This window comes from Mastomys coucha, unplaced genomic scaffold, assembly GCF_008632895.1.
Source record: "Mastomys coucha isolate ucsf_1 unplaced genomic scaffold, UCSF_Mcou_1 pScaffold22, whole genome shotgun sequence".
NCBI classification, from domain to species: Eukaryota; Metazoa; Chordata; class Mammalia; order Rodentia; family Muridae; genus Mastomys; species Mastomys coucha.
The window spans coordinates 261,672,092-261,697,254 of NW_022196905.1; the positions used below are offsets into that span (position 1 = coordinate 261,672,092).

General features: G+C 47.5%; 1 protein-coding gene across 2 annotated transcripts; it reads right to left on the reverse strand.

Moving 5' to 3' along the window:
* Positions 1–49: 49 nt before the first annotated feature.
* On the reverse strand, positions 50–15,922 carry LOC116068164 (sulfotransferase 2B1-like). Of its 2 annotated transcripts, none has more exons than XM_031337397.1 (7): positions 15,830–15,922; positions 15,064–15,239; positions 6,175–6,389; positions 5,340–5,466; positions 5,082–5,176; positions 2,295–2,475; positions 50–283 (listed from the first exon to the last, which is right to left on the reverse strand). In XM_031337397.1, the coding sequence occupies exons 2-7, from the start codon at positions 15,215–15,217 to the stop codon at positions 168–170; spliced, it is 888 nt and encodes a 295-aa protein (XP_031193257.1). In that variant the 5' UTR covers positions 15,218–15,239; positions 15,830–15,922; the 3' UTR covers positions 50–167. The 2 variants fall into 2 exon arrangements, with proteins under 2 accessions (XP_031193257.1, XP_031193258.1); XM_031337398.1 differs by having other exon boundaries at positions 15,064–15,228; positions 15,830–15,907.
* Between the last annotated feature and the right edge of the window lie 9,241 nt (positions 15,923–25,163).

Sequence of the window (25,163 nt, forward strand, 5' to 3'; positions counted from 1 at the left end):
CCAGGGTAAAGGGTATAGTACTCAGGTCCAGGCTGAAGCTAGCACAGACTCTGTACCACATGGATCTGGGCTTTTATTGCTAGACCAGGGACATAAAATAGGAGGAAGACAGGCTAGACCAGGGGCATAGCACAGTAATACAGGCCCACATGAATAGGCTAGATAGGTCAGTCCATGGTCCAGGGGAGGCAAAGGCCAGAGTCACCCATCTTGGACTGGTAGACAGCGTTGAACTTTTCATTCAGCTCAGGAGTAAAGTATTCCCTCCAGTTCCCCACAACACCTAGAGCAAGGGCAGATGGTGTGAGTTAGGCAGGGAGAGAAAACAAGGATTCACCACATTCAGCTAACTCCTGAGAGAGCTCCTGTGGAGCTGCTTCTCCATCACCACATTCTGAATTACATCCTATAGGAGGCATTCGAACCTCCCATTTGATACCTGGGGACATGACTTAATTCAGAAATAGGTTAAGAGGTGAGAGGCCTAATCTAGTGACTGGTGCCCTCAGAGTGTAGGAGGAGAGCCTGGGGTAGTTTGAATAAGAATGACCCCCATAGGCTCATGTGTCTGAATGCTTAGCCAGTAGGGTATAGTACTATTAGGAGGCGTGGCCTTGTTGGAGTAAGGTGTGGTCTTGTTGGAGAAAGTGTGTCACCTTGGGGGTGGGCTTTGAGGTCTTCTATCCTCAAGCTATGCCTGGTGTGGCACAGAGTCTCCTTATGCTACCTGCAGATCAAGATGTAGAGCTCTCAGCTCCTCCAGCACCATGTCTGCCTGCACATTGCCACGCTTCCCACCATGATGACGATGGACTGAACCTTTGAACCCATAAGCTAGCTCCAATTAAATGTTTTGCTTTATAAGAATACCTCTTAGAAACTCCAAACTCCATCTTTGCCAACTCTTCCAAAAGAAACTGTCACAGTTGGCCCTTGTCACAGTTCTGAAGAAAGGGTAGTAGAAAAGGTCTCTATCGGGGCTAGAGAGATGGCTCAGAGGTTAAGAGCACTGACTCCTCTTCCGAAGGGCCTGAGTTCAAATCCCAGCAACCACGTGGTGGCTCACAACGATCCCTAATGAGATCTGACGCCCTCTTCTGGTGTGTCTGAAGACAACTACAGTGTACTTATATATAACAATGAATAAATAAAAAAAAAAGAAAAAGAAAAAGAAAAGAAAAGTCTCTATTACCTGAACACCCTGTGGTCATGGTGGCTCTTCACAGCAATGAAACCTTGATCAAGACAGAGCCTAAAGTAATGTAGCCAGGAACTGTGAACACTGGTACCACAGGAGTAAAAGAGGCAGGGAAGAACGTGGCCCAAGGATGCCTTGCTCTGACCTCCAGGGCTGTGTGAGAACTTTCCCTTGTCTATGTACTTTAGATGGAAGCCAATGGATGTAGTCATGGGCATCCATGGCTGCCCCATCCTGGACCAAGTTAAAAATCTTGCTGTTTACATATTTTGCTAGGGGTTGGGTTTCACGGACCCTGGAGACCTGTCCTGGGGATTTGATTTGTTGGAGTCGCTGAGGACAGTTCCAAGTATTCTGAAAGGCAAGGCCCAGTTGACACACAGTCCAGAGGTCCTGGTGCACAGAGGAGTTTTATGAGGAACAATAGCAGGGCATACTTTTAGAAGCTGTGAGGATCCACAGGCCCCTCTCTTTTCTGCAGCCCAGCATCCCACAGGTGCTCAGGTCAATAGAGACCTTTTCTACTATCCATTCTTCAGAACTGGGTGGGCAGGGCTGGGCTCAGGCAGTGCCTGTACATGTTATCTGTAATAATGGTGAAGGTCAATTTCTTTTGGAAGAGTTGGCAGAGATGGAGTTTGCGGCACTTTCTGAGAGGTATTCAGAAATTTGGGTGGCTCTGGGAGGAGTAGTCTGAGACAGAGTTGTAGCCTGGGGCCAAAAGGGGACCCCTATGAAGGCAGCACCAGAAGGAATGGCACAGGGGCTGGGGGTGTCATTAGTATCACACTGATGCTATGGGGAATGAGGACGGCCAGGAAGCAAGTAGACTGGGTAGGCTGGGGGCTGCAATCAGAGGCAAAAGAATGGGGATGCCAGGAGTAGTGGCAAACGCCTTTAATCCCAGCACTGGGGAGGCGGAGGCATAAAGATGTCTGTGAGTCTGAGGCCAGCCTGGTCTATATAGCAAACTCCAAGACAGCCAGGACTGCATAGAGACCTTTCTCAACACCAAAACATATAAACAAAAGATAAGAGTAGACTGGTCCCAGGATGGGCCATGAGTATTTGAATGGAGGCTGGGAGGGAGGCCTACCTTTCCTGAGGAACTTGCCCTGGCTCTGGTCTATGATCTCCTTGGACAAAAGGCTGTAGTTGACCATGTTGCTCTGACTCATGAAGGAGAAGCTGCTGTGTTCCAGTATGACATCCTCTTCTTTTGGCCCCAGGGGGCGCCTCAGGAATTCACTTAACTTCTGGATGGTACGGCGAGGTTCCTGAACACAGAGGAATGGATACATATTTAAGACATTAAGGAATGGATACATATTTAAGACATTAACACAGTACAAATAGGAACAAGAGAAACAATGCAATGGTTTAGAGTGCACAGTGCTCTTGCTACGGTTCCAAGGTCAGTTTCCAGCGCCCCTTAACTGTAATTCCAAGGGATCCAATGCATAAATATCAGTATAGACACACAAATATACACATATTTAAAAATAAAAATAAGCCGGGCAATCCCAGCACTCAGGAGGCAGATTTAGGCCGATCTCTGTGAGTTTGAAGCCAGAGTGATCTACAGCAAAATCCCAGGACAGCCAGAGCCACACAGACGGTCTCAACACATCCCCCTAGTATATATTCATAAACACTACAAGTAACTCAAAGTGTTAACTAACATACTCAATTCAGTATTATCTATTATAGGAAGTAGATGGAAACAGCATAAAGTCAACCACAAAGGGAATTTCTTTTAGTTATGTCTATACCGCAGAATGTTTCCTAGTCATGAAGAACGCATGGGTGGGGTGCTGGAGAGGCAGCTCAGCTGTTCAGAGCACTTGTTCTTGCAGAGGGACCAGGTTCCATTCCTAACAGCCACACAGCAGCTCACAGTTGTCTATAACCTGAGTAGCACCAGGCCATAACCACCGAGGACTGGAAGTAGGGTATAAAAATCTTAAATAAAACCTCAAGCATTAATATATCTCTGTGTTTGGATCCTGTTGTATTTTGACACTCAGAGGGTGTCACATCTTTAAAGAATTTGATTTAAAAAAAAAAAAAAGCTTTGAAAATTGAGCTTTAATTTTTGTACCGAGACTCATTTTGTCGGGAAGGCCTAGACCTCCACCGATGTGAATCTATTTACGACCGTCTTTGTTTCCCTTATTTTAATGTCTTGAGGCCAAACCAGTGCTGTCTGCTGGGGGCAAATGTGTACAGTTTCTAAGGCTCAACAGATCTTGGATTCCCCCAAATCCCTAAGCACACACAGCATCAACAGTTGGAGCCAAAGCTTCAGGCAGAGGAAAGGTCAGCCTTGTGGATGGAATTTAAAACATACTGTGAAGAAGTAGACTTCATCATGTTATTCTGAGTTAAAAAATCTTGCTGTTTACACATAATATTGGAACAGCTCAGAGAACGCAAGGTTCTCCAGCATCACGCATGCAGTTTGCTGGCTGTGCCCGGGTGGGCTGAGTAATCCATCGCAAGGCCTGTCTGTTCTGTTAGAAAGTGCAGGGGCTGAAAGGAGAAGCAAATAAAGTGCCTGTATCCATGCACAGAAGCTGCTCGGAGGAGCTTGTCTATATTTTCAAACGCAGTCAGACGTGAATCAAAGGTTACTTTGATGAATAAATACAAAAATAACATCAGTAGCCAAATGTATAGCTTAAGACATGGGGGTTCGGGGAGAGTAGGGAGAGAAGAAAGAGAGGGGCCAAGTTCTCTATCTCCACCATATGGGTTCCAGGGATCAAACCAGGCCAAAAATGGCTTTATCCACTGAGAAACCACACTGGTCCCTAAATTCTTGTTTCTCACTGTGTCTATGTGTTTGGGTCCGTGTGTGTGTGTGTGTGTGTGTGTGTGTGTGTGTGTGTGTGTGTGTGTGCGCGCGTGTGTGTGTGCATGAAGGGGCCAGAGGAAAATTTCAGGTGCCATTCCTTAGAGAAGCCCATTTTCTTTTGTTGATCAAAGGTCTATCCCTGGCCTTCAACTCACCAGACAGACTAGGCTGGCCAGCCAGGAGAGCCATGGGGATCTGCTTGTCTCCACCTCTCCCACACGTTTTTTTCCCAAACCTGGATTTTTTTCCATGGGTTCTGGGGAATCAAAAGCAGGTCCTCCTTGTACATGTACTAGGAGCACTTTGCCAGCTTAGCTACTTCCCAGCCCCACAATATTAAAATTGTAAATGTACATTAAAAATTTCTTAACTGGGGAAGGAGAGATGGCTGAGTAGCTGGGAGTACTTGTTCTTCTAGAGGATGCAGATTAAAATCCCAGTACCCACACCAAGCAGCTGGGAGCTCCCTGTAACTCCAGCTTCAGGGGGATTCAATGCCTTCTCCCCCCTACCCCGACACTGGAAGATACAAACACACACAAATAAAATAAATGTAAAAACAAAAATCCTTGAAACTTAGGCTGGAGAGATGACTCTGAAATTAAGAACACTCATTGCTCCTGCAGAGAACCTGGGTTTGATTCCCAGTACCCACATGGTGGCTACAACTATCTATAAATTCCAGTTTCAGGGTATCCAATGCCCTCTTATGACCTCCGGTAGGCACCAGGCGTACACACATGGTCCAAACATACAAAAACACTGATACACATAAAATAAAATAAAAATTGCTTGAAACTCCTACCAACGAGTCTCACAATGGCTGTTACTTTTGGAAAACTGCAGGCAGGAGAGTATGTTTGAATCAGGGGCAGCTAGGAGTTCTCAAAGCACCAATATCGTTTTGTTGGCAGTCCTGTCTTAGGAAAACAAGCTTCACAGAATATTCTGGAAGAGCTGGGGATGCCACACGCGAGGGCTCTGACTGAAGAGGTGACTTGTTGGATATGTGGAAGGGGTACCCACCTGGTGCAGCTCCTCATAGGTGACAAAAAGCAAAGTTAGGTCCTTCTGCAGGCCCAGCCACCCCTTCACATGGTCAAACCAGGAGCCGTAGAAGCCTGAACCAGGAGGAAACAGAGAAGATACTGCAGCCCCTGCTGTGTGCCGCTGGGGCCCAGGAGGAGCAGGGTGACCTCAGAATGACTGGAACAAGGAAGCAAGGCTGCCCACCAGCTGGGTGACGAGGGGGCTCTGAGAGCCACCTCAGTCCCTGAGACCCACCTGTGCCCTCGAGAAACTCATCCACAAAGTCCTCAAAGGAGCTGGGATTGGGCAGGAAGCCAGCTATTCGGTGAAAATGGTAGTAGGAAACCAGAACGTCCTTGGGGTTCCGGGCCATGTACACCACCTGGTGGACAGAGTCCTGAATCTCAGAGCTCCGAGTTTCAGGGCTTTTCCCACTGCTGTTACTTAAAGTAATTGAGCCTGAGACCCTAGCTCCAGTCTAGAAGTGGGGAGAGTTGGACAATGCCGGCCTGCAGCCCCCACCACAGCAGTGGTGAGGTGGACACCAGGCATGAACCACACCTGATCACTGAGCAGCTAAGGTGGAGTCCTGTTTGGCTAGTGAATGGGTGGTCCCTGGGGTGTATTCAGTTTACATTTTTATTTTGGGGGGGCACCATAACTCATTCCCTCAGGTTCTAGGCAGCTTATGGGCAGTGTCACCCCCATATCAATGTTCCACCATACAGGTGTAGACCTGTGTCTCCAAGGCCTACTTGAGTTTCTCTAGGGCCTTCCCACCAAGTTAGGAAGGGATCTCTCTTCCCCAGTCACTGGCATTCACTACACCTGGTAATGAGCTAACCTGCTTGACTCATGCGCCCTCCTCCCTCCGGCACCAATGCACTGCTGGCCGGCGCTGAGACTCTCTGCTGTATATAGACCCTGCCTCCCCTCCAGCTCACTGCTGCTGCTGCTGTTGCTTACCCACCTACACACACTCCATGCCTGTCACCCCAGGAGTCGACGGTAAAGCCTTTGGACCCCCAAAGGCTGACTCCATCTTGGCTCTTGTGAAATGCTTAGGAGCGTGAAGGTGCCTGTCCCTTACCTTGGCCTTGGATTTCATCAGAGCTGGGGACAGCCCTTTGGCATTCAGGTGGGAGGTGAGGAGACGAGGCCAGGAAGTGTTCTGCTTGGAAAGGAGGCTGCTGAAGGAGTACTGCTCTAGCCAGGGCATGCGGGCCCAGTTGGGGAGGTGGTGAATAGGCCACAAGTGACCTTCACAGAAGATAAGACTCAGAACCTGCTGCATCCAGGTGGTACCTGCAGCACAGGGGGTGGGAGTGGGGCAGGTGTTGAGGTGTGGCTATTTCTAAGACATTCCCAGCTTTTCTTTTTTCTTTTTTTTTTCTTTTTTTTCCTTTTAGCTCTGGCCCTGCTCACTCCTGTGTAATACACTGTAGCTATCTTCAGACTCACCAGAAGAGGGTGTCAAATCTCATTATGGGTGTTTGTGAGCCACCATGTGGTTGCTGGGATTTGAACTCAGGACCTTCGGAAGAGCAGTCAGTGCTCTTATCTGCTGAGCCATCTCGCCAGCCCCGATTCCCAGTTTTTCTTTTCCCCTCAGAGTAATAGATTTACTGTGTGCATCCTTTATTTATTTATTTATTTATTTTTTAATTTTTTTTATGGTTTTTCAAGACAGAGTTTCTCTGTATAGCCCTAGCTGTCCTGGTTCTCACTATGTAGATCAGGTTGGCTTTGAACCTACCGAGTTCCACCTGCTTCTACCTCCCCAGTGCTGGGATTAAAGGCTTGAACCATCATACCTGGCCTTTGGTACGGCTTTTATCACGCGTATTTCTGCTAACGTTCTCTGTACATGAGAACTCAGGGGTTTCCTAGTCCCTCATCTCAGTCACAGCAAGATAACGTCAATTTAGGGGTTTTCAAAAGAGCTTGCACTTTCTCTACAACATATCCTGGATTGGCTGGTTTTGTGTGTTAACCTGACACAAGCTGGAGTTATCACAGAGAGAGGAGCTTCCCTTGAGGAAATGCCTCCATGAGATCCAGCTGTAAGGGCCTTCCCACCAAGTTAAGAAGGGATCTCTCTTCCCCAGTCACTGGCATTCACTACACCTGGATAATGAGCTAACCTGCTTGACTCATGCGCAAGACTAATTGACTCAATTAGTGATCAAGGTAGAGAGGGTCCATTGTGCGTGGTTCCATCCCTGGGCTGGTGGTCCTAGGTTCTATAAGAAAACAAGCGAAGCAAGCCAGTAAGTAACATCCCTCCATGGCCTCTGCATCAGCTCCTGCTTCCTGACCTGCTTGAGTTCCAGTCCTGACTTCCTTTGGTGATGAACAGCAGTGTGGATCTGCTGAATAAACCCTTTTCTTCCCAACTTGCTTCTTGGTCATGATGTTTGTGCAGGAATATAAAACCCTGACTAAGACACCTCCCTCTTCTGTTTTCTCCCTTCTTCCCTTCCTTGGGGTCCTACAAGTAGAACTCAGATGTATATAAATTCAGCCAGAACTCTACCACTGGGCCAAATCGCAGCCTCTTCCTCTGTTCTTCCTGTGTCTTCACCACAGAACTCCCTGCTTGTGGCAATGCATCTAAAATCCCTGGGTTTTGTTTTGTTTTGTTTTGGTATTTGGTATTGTAGGACCCTAGTTTTTAGTGTCACTTTCTGTCTTACAGCCCCAGCACGTTACTAAAAGGTTTGTTTTGCTTTGGGGATAGGCTCAGCGGAAGATCACTTGTCTCACATCATGAAGCCCGAGGTTTAGTCCTTGTGTCACAGGGGAAGAAAAGGAAGGTAAAAAGAAAGATAAAAGTGTGCTTTGGAAGAAAAATCACAAGTCTTGGAACTGGACACATGGCCCAGTGGTTAAGAGCACAAGTTGCTCTTCCAGAGGATGTGGGTTCAATTTCCCACGTGGCTATTCACAATCATCTGTAACTCCAGTTCCAGGGAATGTGACAACCTCTTCTGGCCCCTTCAGGCACCAGGCATTTATCATAAAGACAAACATGTGGTACCCATATACATTAAAAAATCATAAATAAAACTTTTTTAAAATTAAAAAAAAAAAAAAAACCAAGCTGGATAGTGGTGGTACATGCCTTTAATCCCAGCACTTGGGAGGCAGAGGCAGGCAGATTTCTGAGTTTGAGGCCAGCCTGGTCTACAGAGTAAGTTCCAGAACACCCAAGGCTACACAGAGAAACCCTGTCTCAAAAAACCAAAATAATAAAAAAAATTTTTTTAATTAAAAAAAAACAAAAAAAGAATATTAGTTGTCCTCACAGACCCCAGAGCAACTTTGAGGTACACAACGGCAAAGAAAAGCTCCCCTACTCTACCAGTGAGAGAGACCAACAGGAAGGAACGGGTAAAGGCTGTGTAGGAAGAGTGTTCCCGCCTTGGTGAAGGTGTGGGGGTGGGCTGGGCAGATGGAGAATCCTCTGTCCTCAGACAGGATGTCTTAACAAAATAAACAGACCAGTTCTCCCATGTTAATCTGTAAGTCAAACTCAATTCCAATAAAAATACCCTCGGGTTTCTACAGATTTGGGCAAGTTGGTGCTGGAATTATACTGAAAAGAAACACAGGGCAGCCAGGCCTCAGAACACAAGTGGAGTCCAGTGGGGAAAATAAGATGTGGCTCCCACAGGCAGCTCAGGGGTAGACACAAGTGTGGTCAGGAAGGGGCAGCTCAGAGCTGTGGTGCAGGACACCCCCTCTTGGTCAACAGAATAGCCATCTGGTAAAACACACCCCATACAGGAATAAACCAACTGTGAAAACTGCAAACAACGGGAAGATTCCTTCTTTAATTTCCGTTGTTGTTTTGTTTTATTGAGATAGGGTCTCACCATATAGCTGTTCTGGAATTCACAGACCAGGGTGGCCTCAAACTCACAAGATCCAGGTGCACCACCACACTTGGTAGCAGAGTCCTTTATAACATCCATATAGTGACTGTTCCTAAGTACAACACAAAATATTAGTGACCTCCCTCAAGCTCAGAGGCAAGCAAGACTAGGTCTGACAGTACTTGCTAGCCAGCACTCTAGCTTGAATCCAGAATGTTTCTGAAGGGCCTATGTGTTAGAGGTAGGAGGGGAGATTGACGAGATGGGGACTGGCGGGAGGGCTTTGGATCACGGGGGAGTGCTTTCTGAGATGGTAGCACCCCAATGTTCTCTTCTTTCTTTTGAGCTGGGTCTTATGTTAAACTTCTGATTCTCCTGCCTCCACCACCTGAGCATCTGAGTGCTGGGATTACAGACATGTGCTGCCTGCCATGCCTGCTTTTGTTTCTTTCTGGGCTTCAAACCCTAGATCTTGCCCATGTTAGGAATCATTCTTCCAACTTCTTGTATCCCTAGTGTGTTTCTCTTCTCTTCTTCTTTGTATTTGGGATGGATCCAAGGGCTTTGTGCACAGCATGTTCATGCTCTGTCACTAGACCCTAGTCCCTTTCACTTCTCAGTCATAGTGAATTTGTTCTGCCAAGTCCTCTCTACCATGATGTGCCACAAGCCCAAAGCCTTGGTAGCTCTGGATCATGGATTGAGATCTCCAGAACTGTAAGCCAATGTAAATTCTCTTTCTGTTGACTATTGTAGTTATTTCCCAGAGTGTGAGAAAGATGAGTCACACTTACCAAGCGCTAGCTGGTCAGTGTGGAGGGGTGAATTAGAAAGCTCCTGCTGCCAGGGGTAGTGGAGCACACTTTTAATCCCTTGGGGAGGCAGAGGCCAGAGGATCTCTATGAGTTCAAGACTTGTCTGGTCTACAAAGCAAGTTCTAGGCCAGCCAGGGCTCCATAGTGAGATCCTCTTTCCAAAAATAAAGAAAAGAAACAGTTTCTGTGTCCCCACGAGATACATTTTTCATTACAAAGTTTAGCAGTAATGCTACACTAGTGGTGTCTCAGTGCGGCTTAACAATAACTTATATCGGGGCTGGAGAGATGGCTCAGCAGGTAAGAGCACTGACTGCTCTTCTGAAGGTCCTGAGTTCGGATCCCATTAACCACATGGTGGCTCACAAACATCTGTAATGAGATCTGACACCCTCTTCTGGTGTGTCTGAAGACAGCTACAGTGAATTATGTCCTGGGTGAGCAGGGAGGCAAAGGTCCTGAGTTCAATTCCCAGCAGCCACACACATCTGTACAGCTACAGTGTACTCATACACATAAAAAAATAAATAAAATAAATCTTTAAAAAAAAAAAACAAAAAAACCCAATAACTTATATCAACTGTAGCAATGCCCTATAACAGAGGTGGTGGGAACACATTATCCTAGTCTTTTTCTTTTGTAAACTGTATTATACAAACACCTTAGGTTGGGACAATGTGGCATATGCCTTTAATCCTATCGGGGCAGCTGGATCTTTTTGAGTTCTAGGCCAGACTAGTCTATATAGTAAGTTCCAGGTCAGCATGGCTGCATAGAGAGACTCTGTCTCAAAACAAAACAAAACAAATTTTAAAAACGCTATAAATAAATAGTAAGTACAGCACATACCAAGATTAATGACAGCATGCTGCCGTTGGTCATTTCTTCCATCTAAAACCTAGTGACATTTTTCTCTTTGTGTTTCATCTGGCCATTGCAGCTTGTTTTTCATGACCACAAGGACCACTCTCTTCCTCTGTTCTGGGAGCAATGGCACTGGGGCGGGCAAAGTTTGAGGGGGCTCAGGCCACCCCGCTACCCTCCCCACGGGACACTCAAGGCCAAGGCTAGGACCTAAGCTTTACTACCTTCTCCATGTTGCACGGTGACCTACCTCATTCAGGGCAAGAGCAAACCTAGCTTGGCTTTTTTCCTACACCTTCATACTTGCATAGATTGCTTTTCCCCACAGACCTCGGCAACCTGAGAGGATTCTGTCTTTTCCTTATTAAGTTGAAAATTTGTACCTTTTCAGGGAGGGAAGCACTTTCTGGCTTCTCAGTCTGGGTTGGGACCGCTCATGTGCTTTGAGGTTTGAGGGCAACATGAACAGGAGTACTGGATTCTGTGGCCCTGGATTTGATAACTAGGCACTTCAATAAGAGATCAACGGTGGCAGTTAAAGACGCAGCAGGGAGACAGTGGAGAAGTCACGGCCCAGGTTGGGGAAAGTGGACAGTGTGAGGTCTTCCTCACACAATTTAAGACAGGTGTTAGTGATTTCTAGAACCTTCCCTATAATATCTTTACATTAAGTATGGGTAACTGAGATTACAAACAAGGGGAAAGCACTGTGTGTAAGACCTGGTGCTATTGAGGAGATAGGAGACGTGGATGTAAAAGGCCCCATGGACAGCCTGGTCTACAGAGTGAGTTCCAGGACACCCAGGGCTATACAAAGAAACTCTGTCTTGAGTGCCCCCCCCCAAAAAAAGAAAGTTCAGATACTGAACAGGAGTGGCTTCTGGAGAACACTGGGGCTTTCCACCTTCCTGCCTTATGGGCATACTTTAGTCATCATCCATTGCATTTATGAAGGTAGGCTGAGGCTGGCTCTGTGCCTGCTGGAGCAGGGAGGTATGAGTGTTCCCGAGAGCTAGGTGTTGTTCCATTCTGCAGATCCTATCAGCCTCTAAGAGCTTGGGAAGGATAGGAGTAGACACAAAAGCAGGTTTGCTGAAAATGGGGAGATGCCATACCCACCCACCCAGTGCTCTGCTAAAGCAAGGCCTGGTCCTCAGCAGTTAGATGTTCTGCTCAGGCCTCCAGGAGTGTCTGGCACCTATACGGTGTCAGGTGAGGTCCTGGATGTGGAGGCTGTGGTCAAGCACCTTCCTGGACACACCACCACCACTGTGCCCTCCCATCCAGCTGCTGTAACAGATGACCGGCAGCTAGACGGGTGAGATGGTTCAACGGGTAAAGAGGCTTGCCACCAAACCTGACAAACTCCCTTGAGAACTACATGGTAGAAAGAGAAAACTGACTCTTGAAAGTTGTCATCTGGGCCGGGCAGTGGTGGCGCACGCCTTTGATCCCAGCACTTGGAGGCAGAAGCAGGTGGATTTCTGAGTTCTAGGCCAGCCTGGTCTACAGAGTGAGTTCCAGGAAAGCCAGGGCTACACAGAGAAACCCTGTCTTGAAAAACAAAAACAAAACAAAAAAAAAAAAAAAAAAAAAAGAAAGTTGTTATCTGACCTCCATACATCCGCTGTGCCACAGTGTGTGCCTGAGTATGCACATGCGCACACGCGTGCACACACACACACACACACACACACACACAAATAAACGTTACAGATAACTACCAAACCAGTGGCTTTCAACAATGCACCTCATCCTCATCCTGTAGTAGCTCTGGCACCAACATGCCAGTGGGGGTGATATTGCTGAGGACACCGTTTCCTTTCCAGCTTCTTGGGGCTCCCATATTCCTTCCAAACTGCCTCATCCAAGGGCAAAAGCATCACCGCATCACCCCCACATCTCCCATCCGTCCCTGGTCTTGTCATCATAACTCCTTTGTGTCTGAGCCTTAGGCACCCTGCGATGACACTGGACTCTGTGATTCATGATGATCTCCATCTAAAGGTCCTTAGTCTCATCTTGACTGCAAAATCCCTTCTGCCCCATGGTCTCGCATACCATGAGGATTAAATTATGAACATGTTGGGGCTGCTGTTCAGGGGATGGCCAGCAGGGATAGAAGGGAGGCTAAGGTGTCCCTACATCTGCCAGGAAGGCATCAGATACAGGAATGTGAGGGCAAGGCAGAGAGGAAGAGAGGCTCCATTGTGGAAGCAGAGAGCAGAGCTGACCTGAGAACACTCAACTCTTACATGCCAGCTTCCTGCTTGGTTATGTGTCCTAGCCTACGTCCGTTCTTCCTGCAGAGTACTGGAGGGCTCTGATCTGAGATGGACACTCATGGTGTGAATGTTCTGGAACCTCCTTGTGTGACCCCACCAGGCAAGGCAGAGGAGAGAAATGAGGCAGAAAAAGGGCAAACTGTGGCTCAGATGGGCAGAAGCCTTCCCAGGAGGGATGGCCAATGAACTGTGGGTGGTCAGATGGAGTAAGAGGAGCACTCAGGCATGGGCCTGTCACCCAGCTCCTAGTGGCTTCCTGTGCATGTCTGCAGTCCCTGTTATGAGCTTCTGGAGGGGAAACAATGGCATCTAATAAGTACCACTTTCTGATTGGTTAGTTTGTTTTTGGAGCCAAGATACCTCTGACTGCACTAGAACTAGTTCTGTAGACCAGGCTGGTCCTGAACTCATAGAGATCTGCCTGCCTCTGCCTCCAAACTTCTAGGATTAAAGGAGTGACCCACCACATATGTCTCACTATTGCTTTCTAACGGAATGTTCCAGAACATTGAGCCTTGGTGACAGTCTTTCAAGAAAGCCTATCTGGACTTCTCTGCTAAGAATGTGACCCAGGTCCTCACCTACACGAAGCAAACACCCCACCAGTCTGTGTCACAACCCATTTCTCTACCTTAGACATCTGAAAAAGAGGTTGGGCCCTGGACAGAGAGGAGGGTGCTCTGAGCGGGGAGTATCTACTCCCCTCAAGCAACCACACTTTCCTGGGATCACTCAGAGATAGCAAGTCCTAGGGACCTTGATGGGAATGGAAGGCCACAGGGCCCTCCCTTAGCTTCTCTGGCTTCCAATATGAGGAAGGTTATCACTTTTTTTTTTTTTTTTTTTTTTTAGATCAGACAGAACCAGTCTAAGAAAAGGTTCTTCAGAACAGGCATTGCCCTTCCCGCCCATCCTGCCAGTGCCCAGTTCTAAGACTAGATTCAGCAATGTATCTTCCTGCTACAGGCCAGAACTTGCCTGTTCTGCAAGGATGGGCTCGGCGTGCACTTATTGTGGGATGATCTGTCCCCACCCCTGTCCCCATACAAGGACAGTGCAGGCCTGGATCCAGGATGCAGGGCCCAGAGCTCTTCTGCCCTATCCTTTAGGAGGATGTACTGAGAGGCTGTAGGCAGTCTGATGGATCCCAGCCCACCCACTGTATTCCTTCTGGTGGGAAGCCTAGCCCACAGACCAGGCCCCTGGGTAGATAGATATGTTAAGATGTGACTGGAGGGATCTGATCCAGGAAGCAGGAGGGGGCGTGGCTGGGACATGGGACAACTATGCAGGGTGGAGGGGAATGGGGTCTGGTGTAAGAGGAAGACTCATCAGGAATGTGGAGTATAGGAAGGTTACTTGGCCCTATCTGCTGAATTGTCGACTTACCTAGGTCACTATAGTCCAGGTGGCTCTGGTAGTCAAGTCACATAAGGCAGATCTTGCTCTTTATAGGCATTGTGCCCTCACTGGGCCATGTCCAGGAGACAAAAGCAAACTACTCCCAATTAGGACCCTCCCCATATGTGCCTATCCTTAGAGATTCAGAATGAAGAGGATGGTCATGCAGGGTCCTGTAGAACTATGCTGGTACCTGGAACACATTGGAGGAGTGTAGACCAGGCAGTCTTATGGGATTAGGGAGCCCTGTCCTCAAACAAACATACTTCACTGGGGTGATACACACCCCTCACTTCAGCGTGATTCAGGGCAAGGAAAAGCTCGTCCTCCAAGGACCACATGTCGAAAATAAAGCCGGGTTCTCAGCACACCCCCCCAAATCTTCCCCAGCATTCTTTCCATGGGCTCAGAAACACGTTCAAGCAAGTGCACAGAGATTACAAGAAGTTTGTGGGAACCCAACCAAGGTACAGGGAGGTGGGGGCTGCTGGTGCCCAGGATACCCTGAGCTGAGGCTAGTAGAAAGAACAACAACTGGACAAGGAGGCTACTGAGGGGCTTCACGGAGCTGGTACTGACGCAAGCCAGAAAGGAAGCTCTACAGCTCTTATCAGAGTCATGGGTGGTAGAGAGGGCCCAGGTGACTATAGTGCCAAGAAGGGGACTGAGGTGCTGCGGGTGGAAGGAAGCCATGGTGTTGGATTATCCAGGCTCCTTGTCCCAGTCTGTCTCTCACCTGACTTGGGGAATGTTACCAAGAGGATGTCTGTGTCTTGGAACTGGAAAGAACAAGCCGCTTTCAGGGACTCCGGGGTGTGCATGAATCCTGGGAAGCGGACACCATCGAGGATTTCAGTGGTGTTCATGCGCTCGTTCATGCGCTCATTCATGCTGATGCTGTCTGGAATAGGGCTGTAGGTGAAGGAGTCTGTTACCCAGGGCCCAAGCTCTTTCCAGTAGATACAAGCCAGTCTGCCATTCCATCATTAAAGTGCTGAGGTAGGTCCACACTGGTATTGCTCTCAGGTATCACTGCAGGACCATCTTAGAACCTTGGACAGACTCATCTGTCATCTGGCCCAAGGAAATTCCCAGTCCCATCAGAGGATATTGATCTCTGTGCTCTGGCCTTGACTAACAGTGACATCTGTCTGGCTTTGGGAGTGTGGCCAGTTGCTGGCAGAATTCTGCCCTAGCCACCAGTTCTTAACCACTTGTATGCAGGGCTACACCTCGACAGCAAACTTGTGTGGTTGTGACAGGTCGTGAACATCCTTGCAGACTTGAGAGTTGCTTGTCTCAGCCCCAAAGTGTAGTGGGCTCAGTATCCAAAGGCTCCATCTAACAAGCAAGCAGTTCCCCCCAGTCTTCCTATACAGGCCCCCCTCCAGTCTTCCTATACAGCTGCCCAGCCTGGGCTGCCAGAAATGTTTCTACTGAATTCTGGAGCAGCCTCAGACAGAAGCCCCACCTCCCTAGTTCCCTCTGGATCCCCTACTCACCACAAAGTCCTCTGCCTGTTGTGCCTCGATATGTGCACACAGCCCAACCCTAGGAATGTGGCTCAGGCTCTACTTGGGCAGCTCCAAAGAGGCTCCACCCTAGAGTTGCAGGGCCCTGGGGCGGATGACTGCAGGGTGCCCCGCCCCCAACCAGACCCATTTGGGGGAGGGGCTGGGAAGAGCGCCCCCACAGGCAAGCAATAAGTGATTAATCTTCGGGACAGAACCTATTTTTTTGAGCAAACTAAGGTGCAGTTTAACAGTGTCTGGATATGACACTATTTTCCTGTTTCAAAAATGCTCCCCTGTGGAGGCACTGGCCAGGAGGGGGCCAGGAGGGGCCAGGAGGTGCCAGGAACGGGCAGTGCACTGTCCCTTGTATTCTGACAACAGAAGGCAGCTTCCTCTTCCACCCTAGAAACCACCATGCAGTTTATATAATTTTGACATTTGTGGTAAGATACAGTACAAAACAATCAGCTCTAACAGAGTATCTCCGCGAAGAATTTCCCATCTCCTACCACCGCCAGCTGCCAACCACCGGAATCCCTTGCCTCATATTCTCATTAGGCAGCTGCCGACAAGCACAAAAATGTCTTACTGCCTACAGGGCTACTTGCAACAACCAGAGTCCTGGAGATTTGTATACAACACCACAAAACTTCTTCCATTTGCTTAGGAGATTGGGGTCCTTATCGAGGTCCTTTTGGTTGATTGGTTTGGGTTTCTGTTTTGTTTTGATCCATTACACTGCAGGGGAGTGCCTAAGGGTCCCCATCCTCTTTGTCTTAAAGGTAGGAAACAAGTTGTTATCAACATACACCCACAGAGCACACACTGACCTGGTGTCTGCTTGTCCTTGCCTGGCCTTTAAAGAGTAGGGGCCTGGCAGTGGTGACACATGCCTTTAATCCCAGCACTTGGGAGGTGGATTTCTGAGTTCGAGGCCAGCCTGGTCTACAGAGTGAGTTCCAGGACAGCCAGGGCTACACAGAGAAACCCTTTCTCAAAAAACAAAACAAACAAACAAACAAAAAAGAGTAACTCTGGTCCCGATCCCTCTTCTCAGATCTTCCCCAGGAGAAATCAGCTCACGAAACCCAGAGAGACCACAGCCAAGTTCTTCAAAGGTTCAGCTAACCTGATTTCATTAATTCACACACCATGTGATTACCACAATCACGACTGGGACATATAACAGTTCAGGCCTCCTCCTTACCATAAACCTGAGTCCTACCCTGATAAGTTACACAAGCCTGTCACCACCTGTTGTTTCCTTTGTTGCTGAACGACACATGAAGCATGGCTTTAAGTCTGGTTTTGTTCCCTCCTTGTGTTGTATACAACATTCGTCCATGTCATTGTGTACTGACAGTTCCTCTACATGTTGTGTTGAATAGACAAGTGCCCACCTGCTCACAATGTGCTTACAGACCTCAGGGATGTTTCTAGTTGTGATAGCTTTCTTGAAATGTGATTCATATAGTAGAACTGGGATGGAATGCAGCTGGAAGAGTGCTTGCCTAGCATTCAGGAACCCTGGATTCAGTCTCCACCATTGCACATACATGGTGACATATGCCTACAATCCCAGCATTCCGGAGGTAGAGGAGAGTCAAATATTTAAGGTCATCAGCTATATACTGACTTTAAGGCCAGTCTGAGCTACTTGAGACCCTGTCTCAAAAGCAGTGGGAGATTAGAGAGATGGCCCAGCAATTAATAGCACTTCCTGCTCCTGCAGGGGACTTGGATTCAGTTCCCAGTACCCACGTGGTAGCTCACAACCATCTATAGCTCCAACTCTAGGGGGTTTTATGGCTAGGACATTCTTCTGGCTATCAGAGTCATTGCACCAAATGGTGCAAACACATACATGCAGGCTAAACACTCACACACACAAGTTTAAAATATTTTTAAAAGATTTAATTCGTATAATTTCTGTTATGGAATGTATATTTGTATCCCACCCTCAGATTAATTAAAATTCCAACCCCCAGTATAATGGTACCAGGAGGCAGGCCGTTGGGAGGCAATAGGCATAAAGCTGTGTTAGTTGTGAGTGGGAATAATGTATTTATTTGCTTGCATTTGGCTATCTTTATGCAGTTTTTTGTTTGTTTTGTTTGGCTTTGCTTTGCTTTTTTGAGACAGGATCTCCCTATGTAGCCCTAAAACTCAAACTCTTACTCAGCCCAGGAAGAACCAGGATTACAGGTGTGCACAGGAAGCCAGAGCATTAGTGCCCCTTTAAGAAGATGCACAAGACCTTCTGTTCCCACATAACAATACAACAGGAAGCGGTCATTTGTAAACCAAGAAGTGGGTCTTCTAGATCTTCTAGCTCAGTTAGAGCTTGAATTTCTTAGCCTTCAGAACTGTAACCAGAACTTGTCCCATTATGTAGGCATAATGGTGCAAGTCTGTAATCTTAGCACTCAGGAGATGGAGGTAGGAGGATCCTAAATTCAAAGTCATCTTGAGCTCCATAGGAAGTCTGAGGTCAGACTGGGTTACAAGAAACCCTGTCTCAAAATAGGGAATAGAGAGGTAACTTAGCATCTAAGAGCACTTATTTTTCTCAGAGAGGGCTAGAGTTCAACTTCCAGCACCCACACTCACTGCTCACAGCGGTCTGTAACTCCAGTTCCAGGGTATCTGACACCCTCTTCATGCACCTGAGGGCACCAGGCATGTACGTGAAGCACATACATACAGGTAGGCAAAACACTCATTCATGGAACAAAATAAATGAAGCCTTCAAAATTGTTAAGTACATTATATACATGTATGAAAATTTCATGATGAGGACCATTGTTATGTATAGTTGATACACGATGACAGAAATACAAAGAAAGAAAAACCAGAAAATAAACATACCACTTTCCATTGCAGTTTGCTGTAGCCGCTCCGGCGATCAAGACAGGGATTTCTGTGCTGAAAGGGTTTCTACATGAACAATATTTGAAGGCTGAGTTTTCCGAATTCCTTTGGTACTTCTGCAAATTGTCTGTAAGGCTAAATGCAGAGAGTGTTTATAGAGTACAAATGGTCTACAATATGAGCTAGCAATAAGACATAAAAAATATCCACCCTGACTGACTTCTACGGAGAAGATACTAGAAGCCACAAGGAATTTGTGACTGTGTATCTGGTACAATAGAACACTGAAGAACTAGTGACTGTGATAAGATTGGCTGATGTTGTTGGACAAAATTGTACAAGCAAAGAATGAGCTCTGAGATTTACTGGTTCAGCTCAGGAGATAGATGTTTTGACTGGGCATGGTGGTATCATACACACCTTTAATCCCAGGGAGGCAGAGGCAGGAGAATCTCTGTGGTCTACATGGGGAGTTCCAGGACAACCAGAGCTACATAGAGGGACCCTGTCCCTGCCAAAACAAAACAACCAAACCAAACCAAATCAAATCAAATCAAAACAAAAAACAAAGAAAGAAATATATGTTGGGAGCCATGGGGTACCCTTCAACTTCTAGACCCAATCTCAAGGGATATATAGACCAGGCTGTTGTGATCATAAAGAGAAAGAGCTATAAGAATATGTTCTGGTGAGGTGTGTGGGGAAGGGGGTGCCTCAGCAGGCCCATGCCAAGGCATCCCTTTCCCTGAGGGACCAGACTCTATTCTATAGTATAGAATAGAATTTATTTAGGGCATGGGGAGGGGAGTTAAGAGGGTAGCAGAGGCAGAGAAAGGCAGAGAGAAAGAGAGAGTAGAGAAGTAGGGGCCCACCATGACCACGTGGAGAGAGGAGGGAGAGAATGGGGAGAGAGGGGGAGCAAGGGGTTAAGAGGCAAGGTGGAGAAGCAGGAGAAAGAGAGAGAGGAGGGGGCAAGCAGCCCCTTTTATAGGTAACTGTGGGGAGGAGCATACCTGGCTGATAGGTATCTGTGGGGATGGAGTTTATACAGAATGCTAACACAGGCTGGCCTTGAATTAAAGCCATGTACCACTATTGTTTGTTTGTTCTTTTTTTAAAGATTTATTTATTATTTATTCAGGCCTGTGAGACCTGTCTGTTAAGTTCAAGAGCAGAGAAGACCCAGGGCTGGTGGGATCCTAGCTTTTTATTTTATTTTACTTTATTTTATTTTTTGGTTTTTCGAGACAGGGTTTTTCCTCCACCGGCCGTCTTATTTTTTTTTAAAGATTTATATTTATTATATGTAAGTACACTGTAGCTGTCTTCAGACGGACCAGAAGAGGGCGTCAGATCTCATTATGGGTGGTTGTGAGCCACCATGTGGTTGCTGGGATCTCACCAGCCCCGGTTTTGGTTTTTTGAGACAGGGTTTTTCTGTGTAGTCCTGGCTGTCCTGGAACTCACTCTGTAGGCTAGGCTGGCCTGGAACTCAGAAATCTGCCTGTCTCTGTCTCCCAAGTGCTGGGACTAAAAGGCATGCGCCACTACTGCCCAGCTAATAAATTAATCTTTAAAAAAAAAGAAAAAAAGAGTGGTTTCTAAATGTGCTGTGAGGAGAGACCCTTACCTCCTGTAGTCAAGGCTAAAAGTGAAATGCAGAGACTCATCGTTTGAGTGGGAAAAAATGGAATCCTCAGAGCCTTCATCATAGAGAGGGGAAACCACAATACCAAAACCAAGACCACTTTGCATAACTTATACTTGCTCAAGGGCAAGTGGGCTGTGTTCCTGATCATTGTGACCTTCGACAGATAATCACACTGCTTAAACTTTACCCCTCAGACAGAGCGGTTGTGTGAAGGATGAGAGGTAACAGGCAACAGGTGTTGTGGCAGCCTGTAATTAGAAACCCCTGGCAGGTGCTGGTGAGATGGCTCAGCAGGTAAGAGCACCAACTGCTCTTCTGAAGGTCCTGAGTTCAAATCCCAGCTACCACATGGTGGCTCACAACCACCCGTAATGAGATCTGATGCCCTCTTCTGATGTGTCTGAAGACAGCTACAGTGTACTTATTTATAATAATAAAAAATCTTTGGGCCGGAGCGAGCAGGGACTGAGCAAGCGGGGCCGACTGGAGTGAGCAGAGGTCCTAAAAGTCAATTCCCAACAACCCGATGAAGGCTCACAACTATCTGTACAGCTACAGTGTGTACTCATATGCATAAAATAAATAATAAATAAATATTTTTTTTTAAAAAAAGAAACCCCTGGCAAACTGACACAAAATTTTAATCAAGGGGTGGAGACAGGGTGTGTGTGGGGGATCGTAACAAGTTTGAGTCCAGCCTGGGCTAGACAAGAGTGAGAACTTGTCTCCGAAAACAAACAAACAATCAAACAAAAAAGCAAAAATCCCAACACAAAATCCTAAGTGGACGGGCCCCTGAGAAGATAATCATGATCTCTCGGCCATCAGCACGCTGACCACAGCTGATGGTCCTCCTCTCAGCCACCATCATCCCAGCTGATGGTCCTCCTCTCAGCCATCAGCTCCTGATCATCCCAGCTGATAGTTCTCCACTGTACTGAGGAAGAGTTTCTTTCCTCAGCCTGTTGACATCTTATTTCTACTTGGAGCAATAACGGACAGTCTGGCAATGAACATGAACATATGGATCTCTGTGTGGATCTGCGCATGTGACTTCAGGACTCCCTGTAGGTACACTGTAGTTGCACAGCTAAAATGTTCACTATGAAGACTGAGGAAGCTTTGCCTGTCCTAATATGGCTCAGTGTCTCAGAGCTAATTCGAAAAATTCAACTGGCAGAACAAGGCTCCAGCACCCTAGGAGGGAATGCCTGGCCTTCAGAGATGCTATCTCAAGGATGCTCACAGGAGGTGTATAGGCTAACAGCTAAGGAGACTGGCTCCGCCCTGGGGTGAGGAATGGTTTCCTAGTGCATAAGGGCTCAGAAAGGAGGGGACTGGAGAGAAAGTTCCTTTCTGCCTGGCACCTCTTCTTTCTTCCTGGTCCTCAAGACTTCTCCTCTTACCTGTCCTCCTTAATAAAAGGACACAGGGTGGAAGTGGAGTTAGGAGAAGTCTGGGAAGAAAGGCAGGTGGTGGGGAGGAGCCAGCATCTGAGGCCTGGGGAGCTGCGGAGACGAGGAGGGCCTTTCTGGGACAGACCTGTATATTGCTGGGGTAAGTGGGCTGGGGGTCAGAGGACCGGTGGGGACTGGAGGGAAGAGTTGTCCCTATCTGCAGGGCACCAATTGGAACCCAAAAACAGATGTTCAGGGAAGGGCTATCCAGTGGTTCTAGGGGGTAGGAGAGCTGTCTCTGCGATGGCCTGTTGTGGTCTGGTTATCTTTATATCAGCCTTTACCTCTGCTTTTGGCTCCAACTCCTTCCTCTGATCCCCTCTTTGCCTCTTCGTGACCCTTCTTTGTTTTCCTTTAGACTCTCTAACTTGCCCTTTGTTCCCAAACCTTTCCTGGAACCAGGTTGTTCCTGGAACCAGGTTGGTTCTCTCTGAGCTTGGAATGTTCTGTCCTCCTGGCAGAGCAGACCTGCAGCAGCAGTGACACAAAACAGCATCAGACACATTCAGGGAATGGTCTCCGTATGACGTGTAAAGACATGTCCTCTGATGGGTCTTCTTTTGGGGTTCCAAGTCTAATGCTTAGGACCTGATGCTTGCAGTAATCTGGACTGGTTCCAGTCTAGACTGGGTCTCTGGGTATGTCTGTCTGGTCACGATCGAGAAGCTGTCTTCTTTAGATGTAGCTTGTTTTTTGTTGTTGTTGTTTTTGATTTTCGAGACAGGGTTTCTCTGTGTAGCCCTGGCTGTCCTGGAACTCACTCTGTACACCAGGCTGGCCTCGAACTCAGAAATCTGCCTGCCTCTGCCTCCCAAGTGCTGGGATTAAAGACATGCCCCACCACTGCCCGGCTGAGAACTCTTTCAACAGTCGTAATTGCCCAGGACTAGGGTTGGAGCTAGAGTGGAGGGGGGTGTGCATTGCCTGTGTAAGGCCCTGAAAGAAGACTCAACATGAGTCCTGGTGATTAAGCTTAAATTTTATTTTCTTTGTTTCTTGTTTTGTTTCGTTTCGTTTTGTTTGTTTGTTTGTTTGTTTGTTTGTTTTTTGAGACAAGATCCCTCTGTGTAGCCCTGGCTGTACCAGAACTCGCTCTGCAGACCAGGCTATCCTGAATTCACAAAGAGTAGTGTAACTCTGCCTTCATATTGCTGGGATTAAAAGTAGGCTACCGGCCTGGCAAGATGGCTCAACAGGTAAGAGCACTGACTGCTCTTCCAAAGGTCCCGAGTTCGGATCCCAGCAACCACATAGTGGCTCACAACACCCGTAAAGAGATCTGACGCCCTCTTCTGGTGCGTCTTGAAGACAGCTACAGTGAATTACACAGGAGAGAGGAGACCAGAGCGAGTGGGGCTGGGGCCGGGGCCGGCAGAGGTCCTGAGTTTAATTCCCAGCAGACACATACATGATAGCTCACGGCCATCTGTACAGCTACAGTATACTCATACACATAAAATAAATAAAATAAATCTTAAAAAAAAAGAGACTACCATGTTCAGCTTTTAGATTTGCTTTTAAATCCTTTTATACTCCAAGCATCCACATTATCTCTTTCTTGGATCCTTTAATCACTTCTTTTCCTTAGATGTTAAAGGAAAGGTGGTAACACGGACCCATGGTATTACAGAACATTATTTTTTAGAAAGCTTCAGGTCCAAACTGGATCTTGGGGAAGATCCTGCTGACGCACCATAGCCTCATGTAACAGAGAAACTACAGTGTGGAGCAGATCAGGACACCTCCCCTGGGAGGGGTGAATTGCCTCTCCGAGATGGGAGGATCTGCCTTCTGAGATGGGAGGAGCTGACATCTGAAATGGGAGGAGCTGCTGCCCATTGGTGTTGGGTACCCATGGCTTGGGCTCCTTGGCAGAAAAGGCACCAGGACATTTCCCTAATATTCAAATGCCACCTTGTCATGTTTTCTCTGGGTCAGGTAAGTTCTCCTGTCTGTAAAGGAAGCAGCTTTCACTGAAGGATCTTGATGGAGCCCTAGGTCAGTGTCAGCTCTGAGGGCTAAGGTCAAAGTAACAGCAGTAGGAGTTCCCTGAGGGCAGATGAACACAACAGATAGATGCTGACCTCAGTTTCCACAGGGAAGCAGAAGCAGTAATGGTGGCCCTTCTAAGAGGCGGGTTCTCGGTTTGGTATAAGCTAGATGGAGAGAAGAGGCATTAGAAGAAGTTAGGGCCTTTCATACTGGATCCCCTTCTACCTCACATAGTCCTGAGAGTTTCAAGGTCAGGAGAGCGGCCACAGTGGCCCAGGAGAGAGTTTAAAGCCCATCTGACACTGTGCCAGAGTATGAATCATGACTCTACACCTATGGCCCTGCGCTTTTATTGCTTGGTTTACAGTTAGGCAAGAGGGGTAACAGCAGGACTTGTTCCCAGGGGGAAAGGATGTGAGTTAAGAATTGGGGCCTTAGAGAGAGAGAGGAGGCCATGGAAAGTTGGGATAGCGCCAAGCATGGTCATGCCAAGTCCTCGGAATCTGTAAATGGAGCCCACCATGAGCAATTAGGAACAGCTTTCCTGAGTGACTGACCTGTCATTGTCTCCCAAGATCCTGATGAGACCATCAAGGAGAACTATTAGGGACACAGCCAGCAGAGGGTGGTAGCTTAGACTGCCTGATGGAAGTTTGTGCTGACAGGCGTGGGTGCGGGGACACCAGCTGTGTGGCAGTCTTGTCTAGAGTTCAAGACTGACAATAAGGGCTGGAGGGATAGCGCAGTGGTTAAGAGCACCAACTGTTCTTCTGAAGGTCCTGAGTTCAAATCCCAGCAACCACATGATGGCATCTGTAATAAGGTCTGACGCCCTCTTCTGGAGTGTCTAAAGACAGCTACAGTGTACTTACATATAATAAATAAATAAATCTTTGAAAAAAAAAAAAGACTGACAATAAGCAGCTTTGCAGGGCACTTTCCTGAGACTAGCCGAGTGCCTGGGGGTAGTCCTGAGTGTTCACCAGTGTCCCAGTGTCTTAGGGTGTCCATGGCTGTGAAGAGACATCATGACCAAGGCAACTCTTTTAAAGACCAACCTTTAATTGGGGCTGGCTTACAGGTTCAGAGGTTCAGTCCATTATCATCAAGGCAGGAACATGGCAAGCATGGAGCTGGAGGAGCTGAAATTTCTACATCTTCATCTAAGGGAAGCCAGGAACAGACTGTCTTCAGGGAGCTAGGAGGAGGCCCTCAAAGCCCCGCCTCCTCACAATGACACACTTCAGCCGACAAGGCCATACCTCCTAACATATCATTCCCTGGGCCAAGCATATTCAAACCACCACATCCAGCCGCAGGCTCTCAGGCTGGATGCTGAAGCCTGAGGAGC